Consider the following 23,588-nt stretch of genomic DNA (forward strand, 5'->3'; position numbering starts at 1 on the left):
GACGCTTAACCAACTGAGCCACCCAGGTGCCCCAGGAGAAGGGTCATTTTTAATCAGACAAACTTAAACTGTCTAAATTATTTTTACTTTTTTTTTTTAAGAGAGGGCAAGAGAGGAGGGAGGGGCAAAAGGAGAGGGAGAGAGAGAATTTTAAACAGGCTCCATGGAGCCCAATGTAGGGCTCGATCTTAAAACCCTGAGATCATGACCTGAGTGGAAATCAATAATTGGGCACTTAACTGAGCCACCCACATGCCCCAAATTACTTCTACTTCTGTCAGTTCTTTTCAATCTTCCTTGCCATCCCCATCCCACCCTGTTCACTTAGTATGTGCATTTTCACTAGAAGGTGCATTTGGCTGAAGTTCACTTACTTATTTTTTTTGTCAAAAAATAAAATATGTGGTTCATTCTCCTGGATCAGGTGGTTGTTGTATCACTTGAGAGGTCTCTGGGATTGTGCAAACAAACAATTTTGCCTTTTTCATTAGAGATTTAAATTTAGATTGTGTAAATTTATTTAAAACCATTTATTATTATTAACACATATTTGTCAAATGGAACAGACTGACCGATATGTTTTGGTACCTTAAATTATTTATTTGTTTTGCTTAGATGGACATTATCTAAAAAAGCTAGCCTAGAAACTTCGACCATCAACACTGAGGTTCTGCTTAATAATAAAAATACTGGAGACGAAAGGGTTATCTTTTCAAAGTTAGATTAACTATATAAAATTTATGTTAAGAATTAATTGCTTTTGGGGAGCCTAGGTGACTCAGTTAGTTGGGTATATGCCTTTGGCTTGGGTCATGATCCCAGGCTCCTGGGATTGAGGCCTGCCTTGGGCTCCCTGATTAGCGGAGAGCCTGCTTCTCCCTCTCCCTCTGCTGTTCCCCCTGCTTGTGCTCTCTCGCTCTCTCTCTGTCAAATAAATAAATAAAATCTTAAAAAAAAAAAAAAAAGAATTAAGAGCTCTCTACCAATAGGAAAGAAAGAATAATCCTAGATTGTTTTGGTAGTCACTACTTTGTTTTCATGTTTTGAACATTTAAAATGATCTCTAGAAGCCAGAGGAAAAATATTTGGTTGAATTGCATGTTATAATATTAACATTTGGCAATATACAAGGTGAAAAGATAGTAAAATACAGTGATTTTTAATCTTTCAGGTCACAAATCCCATAAAAAGCCTGTGTTAAATGAATGCTATAGAACCCCTTCCTCAAAAAAAGTATGGTATCTATGTTCATAAATAGACACAAAACTACATACAGCTTTACATGAGTCATAGGCTTCTTTAACTCTTATACCTCAAGGTAAGAATCACTGGTTGAAAGTGTTATTAGTATTACAGAGTTCTTTGCATTCTTCTTGATTTAGACCAACACTCGTGCTCATTCTTCATTTTTTCTTGTAATTTTTTGTTCCTTATTATGAGCTATTTATATATTTGCATTCATTTAACTAATCTTTTTTTTTTTGGTTTGTATAGTCTTGTCTTTATTCCTTTTTTAAAAAAGTTTTTTTCCTTTCTTTCAGTTTTTGTTTAAATTATAGTTAGTTAACATTCAGTGTAATGTTATTTCAGGTGTATAATATAGTGATTCAACATTTCCATACATCACCTGGTGCTCATCACAAGTGCCCTCTTAATCCCTATCACCTATTTCACCCATCCCCCCCATAACCGTCAGTTTGTTCTCTGTAGTCTGTTTCTTGGTTTGGCTCTCTCTCTCTCTCTTTTTTCCCCCTTTGCTCATTTATTTTATTTATTAAATTCCACATGCGAGTGAAATCATATGGTATTTGTCTTTCTCTGACTGACTTGTTTCGCTTAGCATGATACTCTCTAGCTCTATCCATGTTGTGGCAAATGGCATGATTCCATTCTTTTTGATGGCTGAATAATATTCCATGGCATGTATACACCACATCTTCTTTGTCTGTTTGTCAGTTGATGGACACTTGGGCTGTTTCCATAATTTGGCTATTATAGATAATATCAAGTGCTGAGAACTGTCCCTCCTCTTGTTAAGGGAAGCTCTATTTCTGATGCAGCTATAGATTATCAGACTGGTGTCTTTGGGCAACACCCATGACAGTTACTGAATCTCAATTCTTCCTTCTTAATTATTGAGACCAAAATGGCAATTTTTAAAGTTTAGGTTGGCATTTTATTTATACTGTTTGCAGCCACCTTGAATAATGACCCCTAAGGAATAAAATTGATTTGATTTTATTAATTATATGCATCATTACAAAAATTAAATAAAGAATAAGATCTGCTAGAAGTATGGTAAGAACTAGATAGACAAAAGTGTGTATTTAATGCAAATTCCTTTTGCATGTTCCTTCTGCTTGGCAAATGATTATAACTAAATTCAGTTAAGAGTAGACTAGACACATCTATTTTGTATTAATATTGAAATGTAAGTAATAGAGTTTAGCTAACAATAATAGCATATGAAAGCTGAAGTTAATGAAATACATAACGAAAAAAAAGTACAATTTTGAGACAGAGTTGTGATTTAGTTTTACTCTCTCAAAATGCCCTATTAGTAATTAGTTATGCTTATAATTACAGTTTACCTGGGACAAAAGTTCTTTGTGTCCTGCCCCAAACAATAAATAAACTGAAAAGTCTTTATTTTTGAAAGCTTGAAAATCTAGGTGCAAGTCAATGTAGAGAATAAAAATACTTGTCTTCTCTGTAAGAGATCAGTGGTAGTGTTAGTTACTCAGGTACTGGCATTGTTGAAGCACTGGGGGTGGTAGAGCCAATAGTGGTGTTCAGAAGTGACAGTCAAAATAGGACATCTCATTTCCTATTTCCTAGGAACAAGGGAATAACAGATGGGTTTCAAAGCACTTATTGGTTGATTTTTAAGGTATCCTTTACAATTATAATATCAGTTTTTAAAGTTTTGCAATCTGGAATTAATTTTGTATTTTGGTAATAAAATCATATTTGATTTATTAAATTTAAAATTTATTCTTAAGAAAATATTTACAAATATTTTAATTTACTCTTAAATGCTTCTAATTTTAAATGGAGTTTGAAGTTGTTGGGTTTCTAGTAATCTATCTCTTGGTTTTGGTTATTTTCTGAAAACAGAGACTTTTGATAATAGAAAATTAAACTGTAGTAAAACTTGAAACTCTACGTGAGGTCTTTAAGGCATAGTGAAGCTTGTAACCTATTAAATTTCACATTAAATCCTGTGAGAAATATCATTAGTATTAGAATTCTCTCCTATTCCTTTAAAAGCTTATGCTACAACAGTGGTGCCTAGTGCTAACCACTGGTCTCCCAGCATCGAGCAATTCTGGCTGTCATCCTACTTAGAATGTAGAACCCAGGGTTGGCTCTTGGACTCCTATGTCATGTCTCAAGTTACAGCTTACCTGTCCCTAGTTGTGCCTTCATTCTAATGATGAAGGTCTTACACCCAAGTACCAGACCCTAAACCTCCTTTCTCCCAGCAGGTTCATTTAGGAACTGGGTGTATGCATTGATCTTTCTTTTGGGTTCTTCCATAGTAGCCTATATGGTATTCTGGGTTTAAATATTTGAGTGTTTTCAACCTTCTATTCTGACAAAGCCCTAAGTATACACAGTTTGGATTCATGCTTTGGGGGTTGCCTACTATGTTCTAGGCTCCGTATTAAGATGATATGTATGTGTGTGTGTATGCATGCACGTGTGCACATCTGCATGCACTTACATTAAATACTTGTATACATATTCATGTATATGTGTGTGAGTGTTCTTTAACAACATTATAAAATATGTATTTTCCTCCCATTTTATAGATCAAGTCTTAGAGCAGATAAATAAATTAGTCATGGCTACACAGGTATAGACGGTCTGAGAATCACAATTCCAACCTAGTTCTTGCTCATTCATTTACTCATTTACTCATCAGGTACTTTAAGTGCCAGGCATTATTCTAGATTCTGAGGAATCAGTAATGAATAAAAATCCATGTCCTCTTGGATCTTACTTGCTATGTCAGATGGTGATAAGTGCTGTGAAAAAAAATTAATAAAAAAGATCAGAGAGGGTAAGGATTGAATGGGGTTGCAGTTTTAAACAGAATTATCAGAGAAATTTTCACTGAAATAGTGACATTTGAGCACAGACCTAAAGGAAGTGAGAGTGAGCTATGAAAATACCTGAGAGAAGATGGTCTCGGACAGAGTTAAAAACAAGCACAGAGGCCTGAGTAAGCACATCTCTGTGGGATCTCAGCAGAATTCTAACTGGGAATTTCTGTACCCTCTAGAATCCATATTGGACACTTACTGTCTGTGTGCTTTGTAAATGGTTAAGACACATACCCCATAAATGGATCTCAAATTACACCTTGGAATTGTTTATTTCTTAATCAGGTTTACTTTTTATTTACCAAATCACTTTCTAAATTGCTGTTTCTTTGTATGATATTTTTATTTTCCTTCAAATTAAACTATGAAAATGGTCTGTTATAGCTAAAATATGTAGTTAGATTTTCCTATTTTTATATTTAATTTTATTTTTAGTTTTATAAGTAATTAAATGTGAAAATGCTTTTGAAATGGTTACATGTACTTTATACATACAATATGATGTTAATATTGGCACAGTAAGAACATGCATGTCAATTGTTTGTTAATTTTACTTTATTTTTTTCTAAGAGCATGGTTTATGTGTTGAAATGACATATTGTTTCATTTCACATGCAGCCTGAAATTACTCTGAAGTAGCATACGCAAAAAGTTTCCTAGCATGTAATTGGATGATAGAAATTATTTTTTTTAAAAACAGCAGTATATATATTATTTTCTTCCTTACACAAGTGATAAGATTATAGAGATATCAAACATTCATAAAATTTAATGCATCCTATCTAGAATTTTCAAGTTCAGCAAGACAGACTTTACCTTTTGGTTGAAGTCTACTAAACAAGTATAAAAGATTAAAGCCTAAGTCATTCGTTGTGGAAGTCTCAGCCTTAAAATGTTCAATTAAATGTCCATTGAAAATAAGTAAATTTCCATTTTAGAAAAATGTTCAATTCAACTTAGCCAACACTTATGAGCACTTATTGTGCTTATGGGAGTTTATTGATAAGAAAAAAAAAATCTGTGAGGCTATTGCAGTAGCACTGGTGAGAGTAATAGAGTTTGAACTCAGGCAGTGATAGTGGGGCACGGGAAAGGTGGGTGGTTAGTTCCACAGTGAAAGACATTTTTTACATTAAGATTGATGGGTGGCTGGATATGTGGATTGAGGGCACAGGGAGCATTTAAGATAACGTAAAGACTTAGCTTCAGCACTGAGCAAGTAAGGACATTATTAAACAAGATGGGAAATAGAGAGGAAAGGTTTGGAGAGCATGAGAATGTGCATTTCAGTTTTGAACCTTTTGAATTAGAGGCATCTGTAGGATATTCATGTAGAAATGAATATAAAACATTTTCATGTCCCTCGAAGACTATTATTAAGAGGGAACTGTTGATTTTTCTTGAAATTCTGGGCCATGGGACAGTTCGAGGCTATTTGATAGCAGTAGTAACCTTTGTCCTAACTCCTGTAACACAGTTAAACCTCAAAATTTAGCACATAATTATGTTTTGTCTTGTATCATATTCTGAATGTTCTAAATCTCTCGTCTCACCTTATGATTATACACATTAGGGTGAGATGAGATTTTATTCTAACAGGCTCAGCAGTGCTATTGAAGTCCTCCAACTGGCTTCAGTGATCACTACCATCACAGAAACAAATCCTAAGATGGAATTTGTTTCTCCTAGTATAGCTGGTGATGCTGCAGTAGTGAGTATATTAAAGAATTGCTTTCATTCATCCATTCATTCCCTACTAACTGAGTGCCTGCTGTATGAAGGTATTGTTGCTTTAAAACTGGACATGAAGCAGTTGGCTTGCTTTATTTCTAGAAATAGATACTACAACAAAATCTCATTATAAAGTCTTTTTATTTCCTTTTCAGAGACATCAGTTGATCTATGTGTAAAAATTACTTTTTAAATTTCTCAAAACCTTAAAATCACTTCCGGTAGAGCAGGAGGTTTTGAGAGAAATAAAGTGAAGGAATTAAGAACATGAACAAAGTGAATATGAACCATTAAGATATTACCATGGTATGGATCTCTGCCAGAGGGAGTTCTTGCTAGACCTGATTCTGACAGTCATATACTTGCCTAGCGGTTTTAACTGGTGTCTTTCCTGTTTTCATTTGTAGCCCATTGAACTTACTGCTGTAGCATGCTAATAATCAAATTTGGGAATTACAAGCAAGGGCTGAATACTGCCTTGGTTCACATGCCTTGCCATTTGGTGTCTGTGCAAACGTGGCTAACATGTAGCCTCTCTAAGTTTTGATTTCTTCCTCTGGAAATCGAGATAAGAGCACTATGTAATCACCTCATAAGACTGTTCCATTACATGTAAACTGTTGAGCACGGTGCCTGGCACATAGCATATGTGCAATAAATATTAATTATCATTTCAATGAGTTATTATGAATCCTAGCAGTACTCTGTCTTCCTTAAAGCACTAGAGAACATTCAAATAAAATAACACACTTATTTTTGAAACTTTTTAGAATGTAAATATGTAAACTATGTAAAATGTAAATATATTGATTGATTGTTTCTATTTTATTTTTAGTTTTGAGGCGTTATTATTCATTTCTCTACCTTGAGATTTTCATAATCAATATGTGTATATATAACTCTTCTATCTTTTCTTATACGTTGATCTCTGCTGTTAAAAAAAAAGATACCTAAAGATATCCTGATTTCATATTTACAGAAAATAGCTTCTCCCCTGCCTCTTTGCTCCCCTTGTTTTCATGCCCAATTAACCTATATTACAAGAAACCTCTGTGGAATAGGGATCTAGGGTGTACAAAAAAATAAGAGTAAATAAAGACAAAGCATGCAATCAAGCTGAACAGGTACTTCCAGTAGGGGGAGATATTTACAAAATAATCAAGCCACTTAATATGCCGGTGCAGTGGCAACAAATTTATAAACAAAGCTTTCCCTGTGTAAAAATTCCAGCTAATTAATAATTAAGTAAATATTGGTTGAGTAACACTGTGGTTTCTGTCTTGCCAGTTGCGGAACCCAAACTCCTTCTACAAGTACCTAGAGAAGCACTATGAGGACTACATACACTGTCACCATTGCCATATAACTTCTTACATACTGTTTCCGAGTGGAAGTAAAGATAAGAACATGATGTGCCTCTCTCTCTCTCTCTCTTTCTGAATCTTTAAAAATTGCTAGTGGAAGTTACAGGCTGGATCACTTTAAAACAAAGAAAGTACAGAAGCTGTATTTCTGTAATTCAGAAAGATTTTTTTCACAGGTCCTAGACTATCTGAATAAATTGGTATAGCCCTAAATGACATAAACTAATGGACTGAATCAGAACACTATCTCTTTTTTTTTAAAAAAAGCAAGCATTTTTAAAAAGATAATAGCTTTGTAATTTAGATCTCCAGATTTCTGAAATTTCTGCTGAGGCCTATAATTAAAAGCGAATTAACAACATTTAGATCAAGTTGGATTTGGATTTTTTCAAGTATTTCAAGTAGGTTAGTTAAGTTGATTTGAACATTTACTTGTCCAACAGAAACATCACATTTCTTTCTGTTGGCAACATTGTCCAATAACTGACTACTATAACAGTCCCTCTGCACTTTGAGATTTAATACTCTTATTCTATCACACTCTAAGAAATTGCTGCCCTGGAACTTGGGGATGTTGAGACTGCCCTTAAACCTGAGAGTCTCACTTAATAGTTGACTGAGTTTTCCCCTCTGTATCATGCCTAAATATTTTGATGTGGATTTTATTACTTTTGGCTGCGTTAGTAAATTCAGTTTGTAAAATATCCAAAGAACTTTATAATACACAAAATATATCTTAAATAAATTCACTGTAGTAATTTTGTAGCTTTAATTTCTATTTAGTTGATTCAGAAATGGAAGTTACAGGTCTCTGCCAATTTTATGCTTATTAATTAACATGGTAAACATTACCACCAACAACTTAACAGATATTAGCTTTAAAAAGATACTGTGTTAAATATACAAGACTTCATCAATTTTCCTCTTTTAATTTTGCTAGAAGCATCATTATTTTTTGTGTTTAAATGAATTTTTATAATTTTATAACTAACTATGGAGGGTTAGCTATGCTAGAATAGACTTCATAGTGTATAGTTTGGTTTCTCTGATAGAACCAAAGTTGTTTCCTGGATTGTACCATTCTTTCATAAGGTGAGTATTTTAAATACTTTGTTTAAACACTGGATATGTGGGGCTTTTTAATTATTAAAAGTAACATTCAATGAGTGAACTTAATTAGACTGATCCGTCCAAAGAGTTCATTTGAACCACTACAGACACATTGGAATACCCTTTTTGTAAGCTTCCTAAATAAGTATATAAAAATAGCCATAGAAAACTGAAATTGAGCAAATAAAAAGCATCTCTATCAGTGTACATATGTGTTTCCATCTATTCCATTAGAATAGGTGAGAGAATGCTGCAGTAATAAGCCTAAAACCTCAGTGACTAAAAAGAATGATGGTTACTTTCCTAAATGTTGCCACCCACAGTAGGTTGACAGCAGTGATGTCCACGTCATAGTCACTCAAGGACTCAAGTTCCATCTTGACACATATTTCAGTTATTGCAGACTCAAGGACTCAAGTTCCATCTTGACACATATTTCAGTTATTGCAGTTCTGGAAAAAGAAAGCATAGTGAATCCTCCAGTTCTCTTAAAACTTCTGTCTGAAAATGGCATAGTTCACTTTGGTGAGATGTGTCCACACCAGAGTTCAACAGGATACATGATCCTCACATAGAGAGAGGTACTGGATGTTTGCAGTATGACAGTTGACCGTATTCTTCTTAATGAGTGAGCATTTGAAAATCATCAATAGTTCCTATAGTAAACGTATAGAATATATGGCTTAAAACTGACCAGGGAAAGAAAATGAACTTTTTCACCTGATTTTAACATGACAAGTTTAAAAACTCATACTGACAGTGCATTGAACACACACACACACACGCACACGCAAAATTTCTCCATGGTCCAAATGATGCGGGGACTCTTTCACAGTAACATTTATACCACTGGGGACACTGCCATTGTTCCACACGTAGGTGGTGTGCGCAGGGAATAACAGTGTAGAGCAGGCTGATCGCCTTTAAATTCACAGTTGTAGGTCAGCCAGGACCTTTCATAAATTTAATGACCACATTATAGTGTAGCGGATTTTAAGCTTTTTTTTGTTGTTGTTGCTGCCTTTTTTTTTTTTTTTGGCTTTTAGAAGGATAAAAAAGGCCAAATTTTAATTTGGAATTTAAATATATAATTGTGTACACTATTAAGAGAAAACTGGATGCTACAAATAACTAATAGCTGAAATAACAAATACAGTGGAACCATTAGAGATATTATCAAAATTCACACCAAAATGAAAATATTGTCATTTGTTGTAAAGATCCAGTGTTTTTCATTTATTTTTTTTAAATCTCACGCAAATTGGCATTAACTACTTATTGCTAACATTTCTCTTTTTATCCTGATCTTTTTAGGTATTACTAATTTTCCCAAAATATTTTGTGAAACTTCCCAGAAGCTGGTGAGTGTGGAAGCCTTTGTTCTGGCAGTGAGATATTATTCTGTACAAAACTTGGGAATATGTACTCCTTTTGAACAGTTGCTTACAGTCCTTCGAGGAAATAAAAAACAGAGAACTGGTAAGTGTGTATGTATTTTTTTTAGTACTAGAAGCGATATACTGTCCATTTATGTTCATATATTTTTTCTAACAAGTTCTTAATTTATTGTTCTATTAGTGCTCTTCTATCGTGAGCACTGGTAGACTGGCTTATACTTAGATGAGTAGGTTTTCTTATGCATCATGTTATACAGAACAACTAGTTACAGATCTCCATGTTTTTTTTTCCTACATTATAGTCCAGTTATCAGTCTTTTCTCTTATAATTGTTTTTTGTGTCAAGAAACATTTTTATTTTTTTATTTTGTTTTTAAGATTTTATTTATTTATTTGAGAGAAAGAGATAGCAAGAGAGAGCATGAGCAGGGGCAGGGAGAAGGAGAAGCAGGCTTCCCACGGATTAGGGAGCCCGATGTGGGGCTCAATTCCAGGACTCCAGGATCATGACCCGAGCCAAAGGCAGACGCTTAGCCAAGTGAGCCACCCAGGCGCCTCTCAAGGAACATTTTTTTCTTTTAAGTAATGTTCTATGGGTCTTCTTATTTATGTTCTTAATTCAAATTTTGATTCATAGCAGCTAAACTAATAGAGATCTATCATGCAGACACAGTGGAATCTCTATATTATTTTCATACGTAATTACAGAAAACATGAACATTAATGGATGATTTTTTTTTAAAGATTTTATTTATTTATTTGACAGAGAGAGAGACAGCCAGTGAGAGAGGGAACACAAGCAGGGGGAGTGGGAGAGGAAGAAGCAGGCTCCTAGTGGAGGAGCCTGATGTGGGGCTCAATCCCAAACCGCTGGAATCACTCCCTGAGCCGAAGGCAGATGCTTAACAACTGTGCCACCTAGGCACCCCAACGGATGATTTTTTATTACATTTTGTTTCTTTAATAGCAGTACTTTAATTTTATTTTATTTTTGTTCAGATGAAAATGTGAAACCAGACGAATTTATGAATTTGAAAAAATCTCATGAAGTTCAGGCTATGTCAGAGCTTATCAGCAGTATTGCTGATTACTATGGAGTAAAGCAGGTAAGAGAATTTCTTTGTATTTTCAGGTGTTAAAATTAGTGCCTTTTTTTTTTCTTGGTATCATTTACATCTTATCTGTGATCACTGTCCAGCCTTTAAATGTCATTAAATAATAACTGATGTTAGTTATGTCAGACACTTTTTTTTTTTTAAGATTTTATTTATTTATTTGACAGGGAGACAGCCAGTGAGAGAGGGAACACAAGCAGGGGGAGTGGGAGAGGAAGAAGCAGGCTCCCAGCAGAGCAGAAAGCCCAATGCGGGGCTTGATCCCAGGACTCTGGGATCACACCCTGAGCCAAAGGCAGACGCTTAACAACTAAGCCACCCAGGCGCCCCATGTCAGACACTTTAAATATGTGCTCCCATTTCCCAATACAGTGTGATTATAGCAAATTTATGCTAAAAATAAGATATGACTATTCATGTTTTGCCACAAATTTTACTCTTTTAAATTATCTTCAATAAGTTTCCAATTTGAGGCAGCATTATGATAATGACATTCTGCAAAATTGTTTGCCACTGGGTGTTCTCAGAACCTGGGTTACCAAGCTGTGGTCATTATAGTAACGCAAAGAAACTATGTTTTAGGACTCGGATTCTTTCACAGTGTCAGAATCACAGTGCATTCCTGTTGTGAAAAGTAACTTTTGTGAAACAGTAATGTCTGAAACAGATATTAAAATAAAATCAAATATTGCCTATATTGACCTATAAAAACAGTGAGTTATTTTTCTTATCCCTAGCTTGTAAAAATAGTAAATTATTTTTCTTATCTCAGAAGAGCATCTGTGGGGGTAGTCAGAATCTTCCATCCTTCAATTTCTGTTAGGCGTTAAAATCTTCTCCATAGATTCCTCCAGACTTGTAGAGAGTTTGAGGATGATTAGAAAACTATCACAGTTTGGCCTAGGCATGCAGAGCCGCTTGTGGCAGCATAGATCTCTAGGTTAGGGGCTAGGGGCAAGAGCTAAGCCAGTAATTTTCAACCTTTTCTTTAGCATATCATACCTAGCAGTACCTACCTGAATCAGTAACAGGCTTACCATGACAGTGATACTCAGCTGGAGTAAAAGGGGCAATTACACAGTAAAATTTAAACTGCCATATATTAGATGGATGGACATTAGAAACATAAAATTGAGTAGAAAACGAAACAGTTTAAAGAAGATTACATATTTTATGGTACCATTTTTTTTAAAGCTTTTAAGCAAAATAATGGTGTCTTCTTAATGCAAAAAATGCATGTGAAACAGCTATTAAAGAAGCAAGGGCATCATAATTTGAGAAGAGTTATTACTTTTGGTTGAGGAAGCAGCGAGATGAGATATGGAAGGAAAACAGTTATGTGCAGTGGAAATACTCATATTTTCGTTCGTAGGATGGCTGGTAGGTTCATTGTTATAGCAGATAACTGTTGGATGCCTAACCCAAATTTTCTCAGACATTTCGTGGTGTGCCAGCCTGCCTTCTACCTGGCAATGTCTGCATTTTTCCCCATGGGTTTTCTCTAGCTGCCAAAGCAAAGCACTACTTGTATACAGGTTCTGGGAATTAGTTCTTCCCCTTGAACAGCCTTGAATTAATGAATGATGAAAGTTGATATACAAATACATCAACTCCTCGACATTTCAGGTGGGATGATTCTGAGGTATGTGTTGTACACTAGCTCCTAAAGTGGTGCCTTTCTTAATAGCACACCTTTGATTGGGCTGCCTTCCTTTTTCTTTTTCAGTTCTCTGCTTCCCTCCCAAATAATTTGCTTATACTTAAATTTTTGTTGTAGAATCTGCTCTGTGATAACCGAAACTAAGATAAGTGCTATTTATTGTTGTGCTTCCTAACTTTACACTTAGACTACTTTTATTCTTATTTTACATAATAACTTTAAATTCATACAGCAGATTATTTTTTTTCCTAAAGTACAGAGAAAAAAATTTTGAAATACTTTAATGTATCATGTTAGACCTGCTTTCAGGGGACTTTATTATAACACTGAGGCCTGTTCTTAGGAAATGAAATAACCTGAATTAAAGATTTACAGTCTTTCTCTTGAAATCACTTTATAGCAGTATGTGATTCTCACAATAGTAAAGTTTAAGATCTATTACGTTTGTACAGCTTTTACTTTTAAAATGCAGATTTAATAAATACAGACTTCAGGCAGATAGATGGAAACCCAGATTCTGAAATATCTAACTTTACTAGTGACCATAGACACCAGAGAAGAAAACAAAACAATTCATTTTTGCCTCAGCCACATTGCTTCCTACATGCCAAAAGCCTTGCCTCTCTCACTCACATTACCAAGGCTTCCTAATTTTTATTTCCAAAATATGTTCATTCATTCATACCTGCATGCATGCATCCATTTAACAGATATTTCATTAGCTCCTACCATGTGCCATGCACTGTTACAGATAGATACTGAGGATGCAATAGTGAACAAAACTAATGACAGATATCCTTGCCCCATGGCATTTATATTCTAATGGGAGAGATAGATAATAAAGTGATTATAAATTTTTTTTGTATATGTTGATATACTTTAAAGAGAAAAATAAATAAAAAGCAAAGGAAGTCACTAATTCAGAGATGGAAGATTAACGTTTTTGGTTAGGAAGAGAGGAACAAGTAAGAACTCTTTTTAAACTCATTAGAATTCAGGCCTCCTTCAGGAAGAAAGAGAGTTACCTATTAGAATACCTGGACAAAAAACTTTTCAGATAGAGGGGATAACATGCTCAGTGGCCTTAGAGTAGGAATATGTTTGGTGTGTTCTTGAAACAACCTGAAAACCAGATCAGCTCCAGTGGAGAGAGCAAGCGCAAAGTAGTAGGAGCTGGGTTTCGAGCAGTAGAGGGCAGGTCATAAAGTTGTAGAGTCTTAGAGGCCACTGTGATATTTTGGGCTTTTGCCCTGAGTGAGATGAGAAACCTTTGGACACTGGATCACTCTGGTTGCTATGTTGAGGGCTCTTACAAAGCAGATATTTTCACTGTCTTTGCCCTTTTTACCATACTTTTTGTGAACATTCAAGCTGGTTCTTTTCAGAAATTGGCTCCTATGGGAACATGTGAAGAGTTTTCAGAGTTAAGGCATAAATCCCAATAACAAAGGAGGTTAGTGAACAAGAGATAAGATTAAAGAGTTGAGAGATTTTTGCTAAGAGGAGTGGCAGGATCAGACTTGGTTTAGCTTCTTGAGTATCGCCTTGAGGGAAAGGAGCAGGGAGACTCTTGAGGAGCCTGTTGCAGTAAGGCAGGGTTAGGGTGCCCTTGCTAAGGTTCTGGATTTGCTCACATTTCACATGGAGGGTATGAGAGAAAGAAAGGAGTTGTCATTTCCACCTGGAATTGAGTATGGAGATATCATTAACTATGATGGAGAATATTATGGGAAGGGCAGGTTTTACAGAGAATATCAAGAACTTAGTTTTAAAGACATTAAATTTGAGATTCTTTTTAGATATTCAAGTGGAAATGTTTAGTACACTGTTGGTTATATGAGGTTGAAGTTCATGGGAGAATTTCATACTAGAATTATAAATTTGAAAGTCATTAGCCTAGAATGGTAATTAGATTTCTAGGTCACACAACAAAATATAACTCTTCTAGATGCTGAACTCTAGGAAACAAACTGAGGGTTGCTGGAGGCCGGGGGGAGGGATAATTGGGAGATGGGCAGTAAGAAGGGCACTTGATGTCATGACCACTGGGTATTATATGTAACTGATGAATCACTAAATTCTACCTCTGAAACTAATAAAAAAAAAAAAAGATACTATGAACCTCCTTACTTAAAAACAAAACAAAACAAAAAAGATGTAACTGTGTGAAGGGGTGGCTATGTTAATTAGCTTGCTATAGTAATCATTTCACTATGTATATCAAAACATCATATTGTATACCTTAAATACAATTTTTATTCAAAAAAAGCAGACTCAAAAAAACATATAACTCTTCTATATGAAGTGTATTACTGTACTAATAGTCTTAAGAAATGTCACCACTATGTGTAACAATGTTTCTGTGGGAGATTCTTCTAAACAGAATTAGGAGACTAGGAAGATACCTCCCACCAGGCATTGGACTAGAAAATCCTTCATTTTCAAACCCATAAAATGATCAGGAAGGAAAAGACTGCTGTGAGTGAGGGATAGGAGATCAGGATGGTGAAGATTTTGCTATTCAGACCAGATAGTTTCAAGGCAAAAAGTTGTATGCCTTATGTTACTTAATTGCATAGAGGCTTTCATTGTATTGCTGACACTACATATGCTACTAAAAGACCAATTTGGAGGGGGATAAAATTCAACTTGGATTAATAAAATAGGAGTATAAGTCAACTGACAGATTTCCTAGGAAAATTCGCCCATTATTGAAAAGGTTTTTAGATATAATATTGTGAAGGCATGATTCTTAGAGTTTCCACAGCCATTGTACAACCAGAGAAATTACAAATAAGATGCACCAAAGGCTGTATGTAGTTGAGCCTCTTAACGATTCAGCCATTGTACTGACAGATTTCTTAAGTGAGGTGAATTTTCTTCATTGTTCAAAACTTGATGTCCTGTTACTTGCAGCCAGAATATTCTTGATTCACAAGTGGAATTGCCACAAACAGATACAGGAACAAACTCAGTTACCTCTTGGTAAGAAGACATTTACATTTGTAGGAACAAATGTGCTGACGCTTGTAAGCAACCCACTGGTTGCTAACTTTAAGGTTGTCATCAGCATCAGTAAGTGTGTTTCACAGAAGGAAAGGAATAGAGAGCTTTGCTTTCTCTGGAGATTCAGATATGGGAGAACGGACTAATAGTTTCTACTGTATAGCACTTGTATTCATGAGTATGGGTATGGTATCTTCAGTTAGATTGTAATTCCTTAAAATCAAGATATATAATGCTTCTGTATTTCCTATAAACCTAGCCCAGAAATGAACTTAAAAAGGGCAGAGGGAATTCTTTGTAAGCATATTTATAGGAATTATTTATTGGAGTCTTACCTATGAACTGCTTGAATTGTAAGAACCTAAAATTTTTGAGGATTTAATTAATGGCATTACTTCAAATATAAGAGTGTTTCCTTGAGTTACTCATACTTATATCAGGGTTTAACTGATCTTAGGATGGACAGAAGTTTAGATACTGATTTCTTTTTTTTTTTTTTTTTTTAAGATTTTGTTTATTTATTTGACAGAGAGAGAGACAGCCAGCAAGAGAGGGAACACAAGCAGGGGGAGTGGGAGAGGAAGAAGCAGGCTCCCAGCAGAGCAGGGAGCCCAATGTGGGGCTGGATCCCAGGACCCTGGGATCATGCCTTGGGCTGAAGGCAGTTGCTTAACGACTGAGCCACCTAGTCACTCCTAGATACTGATTTCTTATGGTAGTGTTCCTGTAATTTATTTCAGTGTTCATTTATTTCTTATGAAATGACATGGCAGTAGAGTAACAATCTTGGTGATATTTTATTTCTCTTATTTTTAGTTTTATTGAGGTATAGTTTACATCTTCACCAATTCTAGGTGTACATTTTGATGAATTTGGTGTGTGCAGTTGTGTAACCACCACCATAATAAAAAATATTTGTCACCATAAAAAGTTTCCTTATGCCCTTCCGCAAGATATTTTTCTCCACTCTCACGTAACTACTGACCTGCTTATAGTTGTTGTTTTGAAGTAAAGTCTACCCCCATCATAGGGTTCAAACTCCTGACCCTGAGACCAAGAGTCATATGCTTTACCTACTGAACCCCTGACCTACTTGTAGTTATGAATTTTCTAGAACATTGTGTAATGGAGTCAAATAGGATGAGGAGTTTTGTGTTTGAATTGTTTCCTTCAGCACAACTTTTGAGAGTCATCAATGTTGTATTTACTTTTTGTTTTTCTTTATGCCATGGTATAGATGTACTACAATTTGTTTTGCCATTTACAAGTTGATGGACATTTGAGATGTTACCATTTTTTTTTAGCTCCTATGAATATTCACACACAAGACTTTGTGTGGACATGTTTTCATTTATCTTTGGCAAAGAGCCTGAAATGGGGTTTGTAGGTCATATAATAGGTGTATGTTTTAACTTTATGATAAACTTCCAGTGTTTTTCAAGCGTCTGTACCATTTTACATTTGTGTATATCTCATTATGATTTTAATTTGCATTTCCCTGATAACTAGTGGTATCAGACTCCTTTTCATATTGGCCATTTGTATATCTTCTTTTGTCCAGAGTGCATTCAAATATATTGCCAGTTTTTAAGTTGTTTGTCTTCTTTTTGGGTTGTAAGAGTTCTTTGTATATTCGGGATACAAACCATTGGTCAGATAAATATTTTGCAAATATTTCTTCTTTTAACTGTATTTTTAATAGCAAAATTTTTAATTTTAATGAAGTCCATTTTTTCAATGAGTTCTTTTGTAGCAAAGATTTTTTATGTCCTACATAAGAAATCTTTGCCCCTTCAGTGTCACAAAGATGTTCTCATGCTTTCTTCCAGAAGTTAGTAGTTATTACTGTCACATTTAGATTTGTGATACATTTTTAATTAAGTTTTGTGTTTGCTCTGTGACAGGCAAAGTTCACTTTTTTCCCCACACAGACATTCATTATACCAGCACCATTTGTTGAAAAGATTGTCTTCTCTATTGGATTACCATAGCCATTTTGTCAAAAATCAATTATATAAGTTTGGGTCTATTTCTGTATACTGTTCTTTTCTGTTGATTTATTTATCTGTTTTTATACCTGCACTATGCTGTTTTTGATTACTGTAGTTTTATATTAATTCCTGAATCAGGGTAAGTCTTCCAACCTTATTCTTTTTCAAAATTGTTTTGGTTATTCTAGGTACTCTGTGTTTTCATATAAACTATAGTATCTACTTGTCAGTTTTTTTTAAAGAAACCCTGCTGTTATTTTGATTAAGATTGTGTTGAATCTGTAAGTCATTTTGGGGGAAAGAACATCTTCATTTTGAGTCTGCCATTTTGTGAACATGGTGTATCTTTATTTAGATCTTTTAAATTTTTTCTCTGCTTTTATAGTTTTTAGTGACTAGGCCTTGCTGAACCTTTGTTAAATTTATTCCTAGATATTCTATTTTTTTGCTATTTTAATTCAATTGGTTTTAAATTTTGTTTTCTAATTGTTCTTTGCTACTGTATTGTTTATGTTCTGATGGTTCATTATTAATTTCTAATAATCCTGTATCCTGACACATTGCTAAATTCACTTGCTAGTTCTGTTAGTTTTGTATATTCCTTTAGATTTTCTACAGACGCATTCATGTCATCTATGAAGAAAGGCAGTTTTATTTCCCATATTTGTATCTTTTACATCTTTTCCTTGACTTATTATACTGTCTAGAACCTCTTTTAAAATGTCTAATAAAAATGATGAAAATGGTTGGTTTTTAAATAGGAATCAAAAAATTAAAAAACAAACAGGTTGTATAAATTATATAGCCATTTCTTTACTTGCTTTTAGAAGAGATATTGAGAATGCTTTCTGTTCTCATCTGACTAAAATTCTTTATTTCATTCTGTTTTTCTTACTTTAGGTAATTGACCTGGGTTCTGGAAAAGGCTACCTAAGCTCTTTTTTGTCCTTGAAGTATGGCTTAAAAGTTTATGGAATTGATTCATCAAATACCAATACTCATGGAGCTGAGGAGAGAAACAGGAAATTGAAGAAACATTGGAAAGTCTATCATACTCGATCAAAATTAGATGCCAATGGACTGGCATTAAAAATGGCAAAAGAAAGGAAAGTGCAAGATGAAATTAAGTATAAAGTAGATATTGAGGGAATATGTAACAACAGTCCTGAAAATCAAGAAAAGATGTCTACCTCAGATTTTTTGCCAGATTTTTCGGATTCTGTAATTTCTAACATTAGAACACAAATGGAAAACCTACATATGTATTCACATGGAGAAGAAAACTTGTGTTTTGAAAATGCCTTTTCCCTTATAGACCTTTTGCCTATTAATGCTGTAGAACCTGCTTCATTCCAAACAGCTAAGAGAAAAATGTCTGAAGCAAATAAAGAGAGAAGAAAACTGACATCAAAGTCAAATGAATCAAATATATATTCACCTTTAACATCTTTTATCACTGCTGATTCAGAACTACATGATATTATCAAAGATTTGGAGGTAATTTCACTTTTGAATTCCTTAATGTAATTTGTAAAAATGCCCTAAGACATAGAATTACATTTTAATAGTAGCTTACTTACCTTAATCTTATTTGATTATATTAATCTAAAGGACCAAGAAATATGATCAGAGGCTATATGCAAACTATTGTAAGAATCTAATATAAGATTAGCTGGAAGAATGTTTCTTGAGTCCTGTAATGAATTAGCAATTTAATAACCCAAATTAACCAATATTTTCCCTCCCCTCCCCATAACACACATATACAATACTTAAATATTTTACTATTAGGATAAAATAGTGATTGCATATTTTTATCTGCCAGCAGATAATATTATTAACTAATATTATATGATGAATATAGTAAAGAACGATATTAAATATTCTTATATTACCTTTAGGGAGAGCTAAGCTAAGTTTAAAGAGAGAGATTTATACCTCTGTTGTTCTAACCCTAATTAGCAATAGACCCTTCCTCTCTAAATTCCTTTCTACTTAAAATGTTACAACATCTAAATAAAACCTACCCAATACTCCAAAAACTTTGAAGACAGTGGCGGTTGAAGCAACTGAATGTTCTATCAGGTCAAAGCTACTTATAGGTACAATTTTTTTGTTCAGGAAGTTTAGACTTAAGCTTTGCTTAAGGTTTAGAATACATGGGCTAAAAAAACATTCTTAGTAGAATAACTTAAATAAAATGATTGTATTTGTTCTGAAGATAGTTATAAAAATATAAAAATATACTTTATTCACAGCATGTCTGTTATTTTGAATTTATAATAACATGATGATGATGATAAGAATAGAACACATTTCCTGAATTTTATTGTGTGCCAGAGATTGTACTAAGTCATTTACCAGTATTAGCTTAAGTTTTACAACAACCCATTGAGGTGGATGCTATTATTATCCTCATTTTATAGATGAGGAAGTTAGAGACACTGAAGAGTTAGAACAAACTTGGTATATTGATTACTGTCTGTGAGTGTATGTGTGCGCCCATTCTCTAAGTGTATACATTTAAAACAAAAATTTTTTATTGAATTTAATGTTGCTATATTTGATGTAATGAATAAACTATACTTTTTTGGTGTTCAATGCCAACTTAGCACCACTTATTCTTTATAACATTTTATAAGCTTTGGTAGGCAGTTTGTAAAGAAGTAAATAAAAATATTGACCAGCAGCTATAAATGTGTCTCAAATCGCAAGTTTGTCCTAGTAATACATGCTTCGTTTGTTTGTCCAATCTTTAATTTGGCCAGTTATTAAGCAAATATTAGTTGTAAAAGAGATCAGAGAAAATTCAAATGGATAAGGAACCAAAAAAATTAGAAAATCAACTCAAAAGTATGTTAGCTGTGATGAAAGATCATAGTCATTTTGCCTATAAAGGAAATAATTATTCATGTAAAATAAAAAACATCTACATTTCAAGGTAGAATTTGATCATTTTTAATATTCTAATGAACATTTAAAATCTTCACCTGAAATGTTTTTTTAGCCTTCCTCTAAATTGCCAAAGTTTATTTTTTCTTCTCATTCTTGAAGGATTGTTTGATGGTAGGTCTACATACTTGCGGTGATCTTGCTCCAAATACCCTGCGAATATTTACTTCCAAGTCTGAAATCAAGGGAGTTTGCAGTGTGGGTTGTTGCTACCATCTCTTATCTGAAGAGTTTGAAAACCCACATAAAGGTACAAAGTTTCCCATATCTCTTAATTATATTTATTTGAACATAATGGCTGTTTTCTATCTCTCCTTTTTTTTATTGTTACCAATATTTTGAATTAACATTTGAGAGACTACCTGATCTAATATTCTTATAATTTTAATGTTACATCAAATGAAATTTGATGTGCTATCACCGTATGTATTTTATTATAGTTTCTTTCTTCATAAAATGGTCTTAATGAATGCTAAAAACTGCAAATATGTAAACATTTTAAAGCTAAGTTATTTTAAGATGAATATATAGTTGCAAAGTCCGCCTTCATTTCTAAAGCCTCCGTTTTGTAAGCTATATTGATATTTCTCAAAAAAAAAATTCCTTACTATATTTTGAAAAGTCAACATACTCTGATTTTAAAAATCTGCATAACTGTGCAGTTGCATCAAAATAGCATTCAAACTACTCCCAGGACTGAGAACGTACCTGAGGAACAAAATACAGAGTACTTTGGTAGGACTTGAAGCATCTCATAGCCCTTCATCCAGAGCAGCCCCTGAAACTCTTCTGTCTGATCCATTTTATATGTTCTATCTCTCCATGACAGATGCTTTCAAAACTACTGCTTCAGATTAGATGATTATTTGGTCTATTAACATTAGCAGTTCTCTTTTTCTATTAGTATAATGAAGACTTTATCAACATCCACCATCCCTTGTTAAGAATTTTTACATCAGGAAGATGTGTGCATATGAATGGTATTGTATGCTCTTCTCAGTTTTAAAACCCAGGTGAATATGAAATTTTAATTATTTTTCATTTAGTCATGTCCAAGAGGTAAAAATTATGATTGTATAATTCTCCTGAAATTTGACCGGATGAAACAGGGGTCATCCTTAAAACTGACAAAGATTTTTGTGAAATAAAAGTTAATTGAGTTTGAATTCTTTTATGTGTCTTTAAAAAGTATCTTTTAGGAAAAGGTGGACAAAAGTAAAGTTGTGAATATTTAGAGATACATCCCAAGTGAGAGAAAGCAAATTGGCCAAAAAGTTAACAACAGTTTGATTTACATGGAGAATATATATATTTGTTATGCCATTATTTCCAACTTTTCTCTGAGTACAAAAATTTTCAACGTAAAAATTTGCGGGGAAAAGTGAACCTGAAATAGAAAAAAAAAGTATTTATACCAAAATATATACACAAATATTTACATTATTTTACAGTCTTACTGTACATCTTTCCTAAAAGAAATGAATGACCTTCAGTACAGTAACAGTTGTACAGCTTTTAAAATATTAAATGAGTAGTGTTTTCCTCCATCAGCAATAGCAAAAGATTTTATGTAGGAGAGGTTTGGTTCTCAATTCAACAGCTTCTTCTTCTGTAGGTACAGTGAAATGGGTTGTTGTTGTTGTTGTTGTTTTTAATAATTGGCTCATTTGGGATAGGTATAGATGCCTGGTGTATTCTTCAATTCAGAAGTATTGTCCTACAGTGTAAGATCTTTAATTTCAGCTGTCGTCTTCCCTCTTTCATTTCATCATCATCATTCCCCCAGAGATGCCTTCCCCTCCCAAAGGACCTCTTCAGGCAGTACCATCTTAGGACTGCCATCTCCAGTCCTGCTGGACCTTTGCAGCCATTGCTCTATATCGTCAGGTGTCAGACCTAGCCTCAATATTTCCCACCATGGATGGGATGTTCTTTTTTGGCTTTGTACTCTATTCTGTCTTACACCCATTTTCCCCCACTTGATTCTCCCTCTGGAGTGATCCTCTCAGCTAGTTCTGCTAGTTTAGGATGTTTCTTTACTAACTTACATTTAAATCAAAATTTGTAGTGTAGTTGTGGCTTATGAATAATTTTGTTTATTCTCTCTCTGTTTTTTGTTGAACATGTAAAGAAATTCGGATTTAACTGACTCATTATTTTATGGCAACCAGGAAGTACCATTGGTACATTTTTCATCTGATGTCTAGTTCTTTAATTCTGTTCCTAAAGGACTTGGTAAAAGCTGCTTGCCCGAGTATAGAAAAATTTAAGAGAATGATTACTTACTTCTTTGCCAGTCCATTTTATATCATTTTTTAGAAGATTTATTTATTTATTTATTTATTTATTTATTTATTTTAATAATAATTTTTTATTATGTTATGTTAGTCACCATACAGTATATCCTTAGTTTTTGATGTAATGTTCCATGATTCATTATTTGCGTATAACACCCAGTGCACCATGCAATATGTGTCCTCCTTAATACCCATCACTGGCCTATCCCAGTCCCCAACTCCTCTCCCCTCTGAAGCCCTCAGTTTGTTTCCCAGAGTCCACAATCTCTCATGGTTCATTCCGCCTTCTGTTTACCCCCTCTTCATTCTTCCCTTCCTTTTCCTACCGATCTCCCTGCTATTTCTTATGTTCCATAAATGAGTGAAACCATATGATAATTGTCTTTCTCTGCTTGACTTATTTCACTTAGCATAATCTCCTCCAGTCCCATCCATGTTGCTGCAAATGTTGGATAATTGTTCTTTCTGATGGCTGAGTAATATTCCATTGTATATATGGGCCACATCTTAATTCATTCGTCTGTTGAAGGGCATCTCGGCTCCTTCCACAATTTAGCTATTGTGGACAAAGCTGCTATGAACATTGGGGTGCATATGGCCCTTCTCTTCACTACGTCTGTATCTTTGGGGTAAATACCCAGTAGTGCAATGGCCGGATCATAGGGTAGCTCTATTTTTTAACTTTTAGCGGACCTCCACACTGTTTTCCAGAGTGGCTGTACCAACTTGCATTCCCACCAACAGTGTAAGAGGGATCCCCTTTCTCCACATCCTCTCCAATATTTGTTGTTTCTTGCCTTGTCAATTTTTGCCATTCTAACTGGCATAAGGTGGTATCTCAATGTGGGTTTTTTGG

General features: G+C 34.2%; 1 protein-coding gene across 9 annotated transcripts in view; it reads left to right on the plus strand.

Moving 5' to 3' along the window:
- METTL25 (methyltransferase like 25) overlaps positions 1–23,588 on the plus strand; it is a 137,240-nt gene that overhangs the window by 13,108 nt on the left and 100,544 nt on the right. For all 9 annotated transcript variants that reach the window (XR_566578.2, XR_566579.2, XR_566580.2 and 6 more), the window contains 4 exons: positions 9,629–9,793; positions 10,711–10,817; positions 18,384–18,980; positions 20,538–20,685. Coding sequence is in view for 3 of the 9 variants with exons in the window: in XM_008683602.2 (XP_008681824.1) it covers positions 9,629–9,793; positions 10,711–10,817; positions 18,384–18,980; positions 20,538–20,685 (1,017 nt within the window). In the remaining 6 variants the exon portion in view is untranslated. The remainder of the gene's footprint in view (positions 1–9,628; positions 9,794–10,710; positions 10,818–18,383; positions 18,981–20,537; positions 20,686–23,588) is intronic.

This window comes from Ursus maritimus, unplaced genomic scaffold (genome assembly GCF_017311325.1).
Source record: "Ursus maritimus isolate PB19 unplaced genomic scaffold, ASM1731132v1 scaffold_21, whole genome shotgun sequence".
Taxonomy (NCBI): domain Eukaryota; kingdom Metazoa; phylum Chordata; class Mammalia; order Carnivora; family Ursidae; genus Ursus; species Ursus maritimus.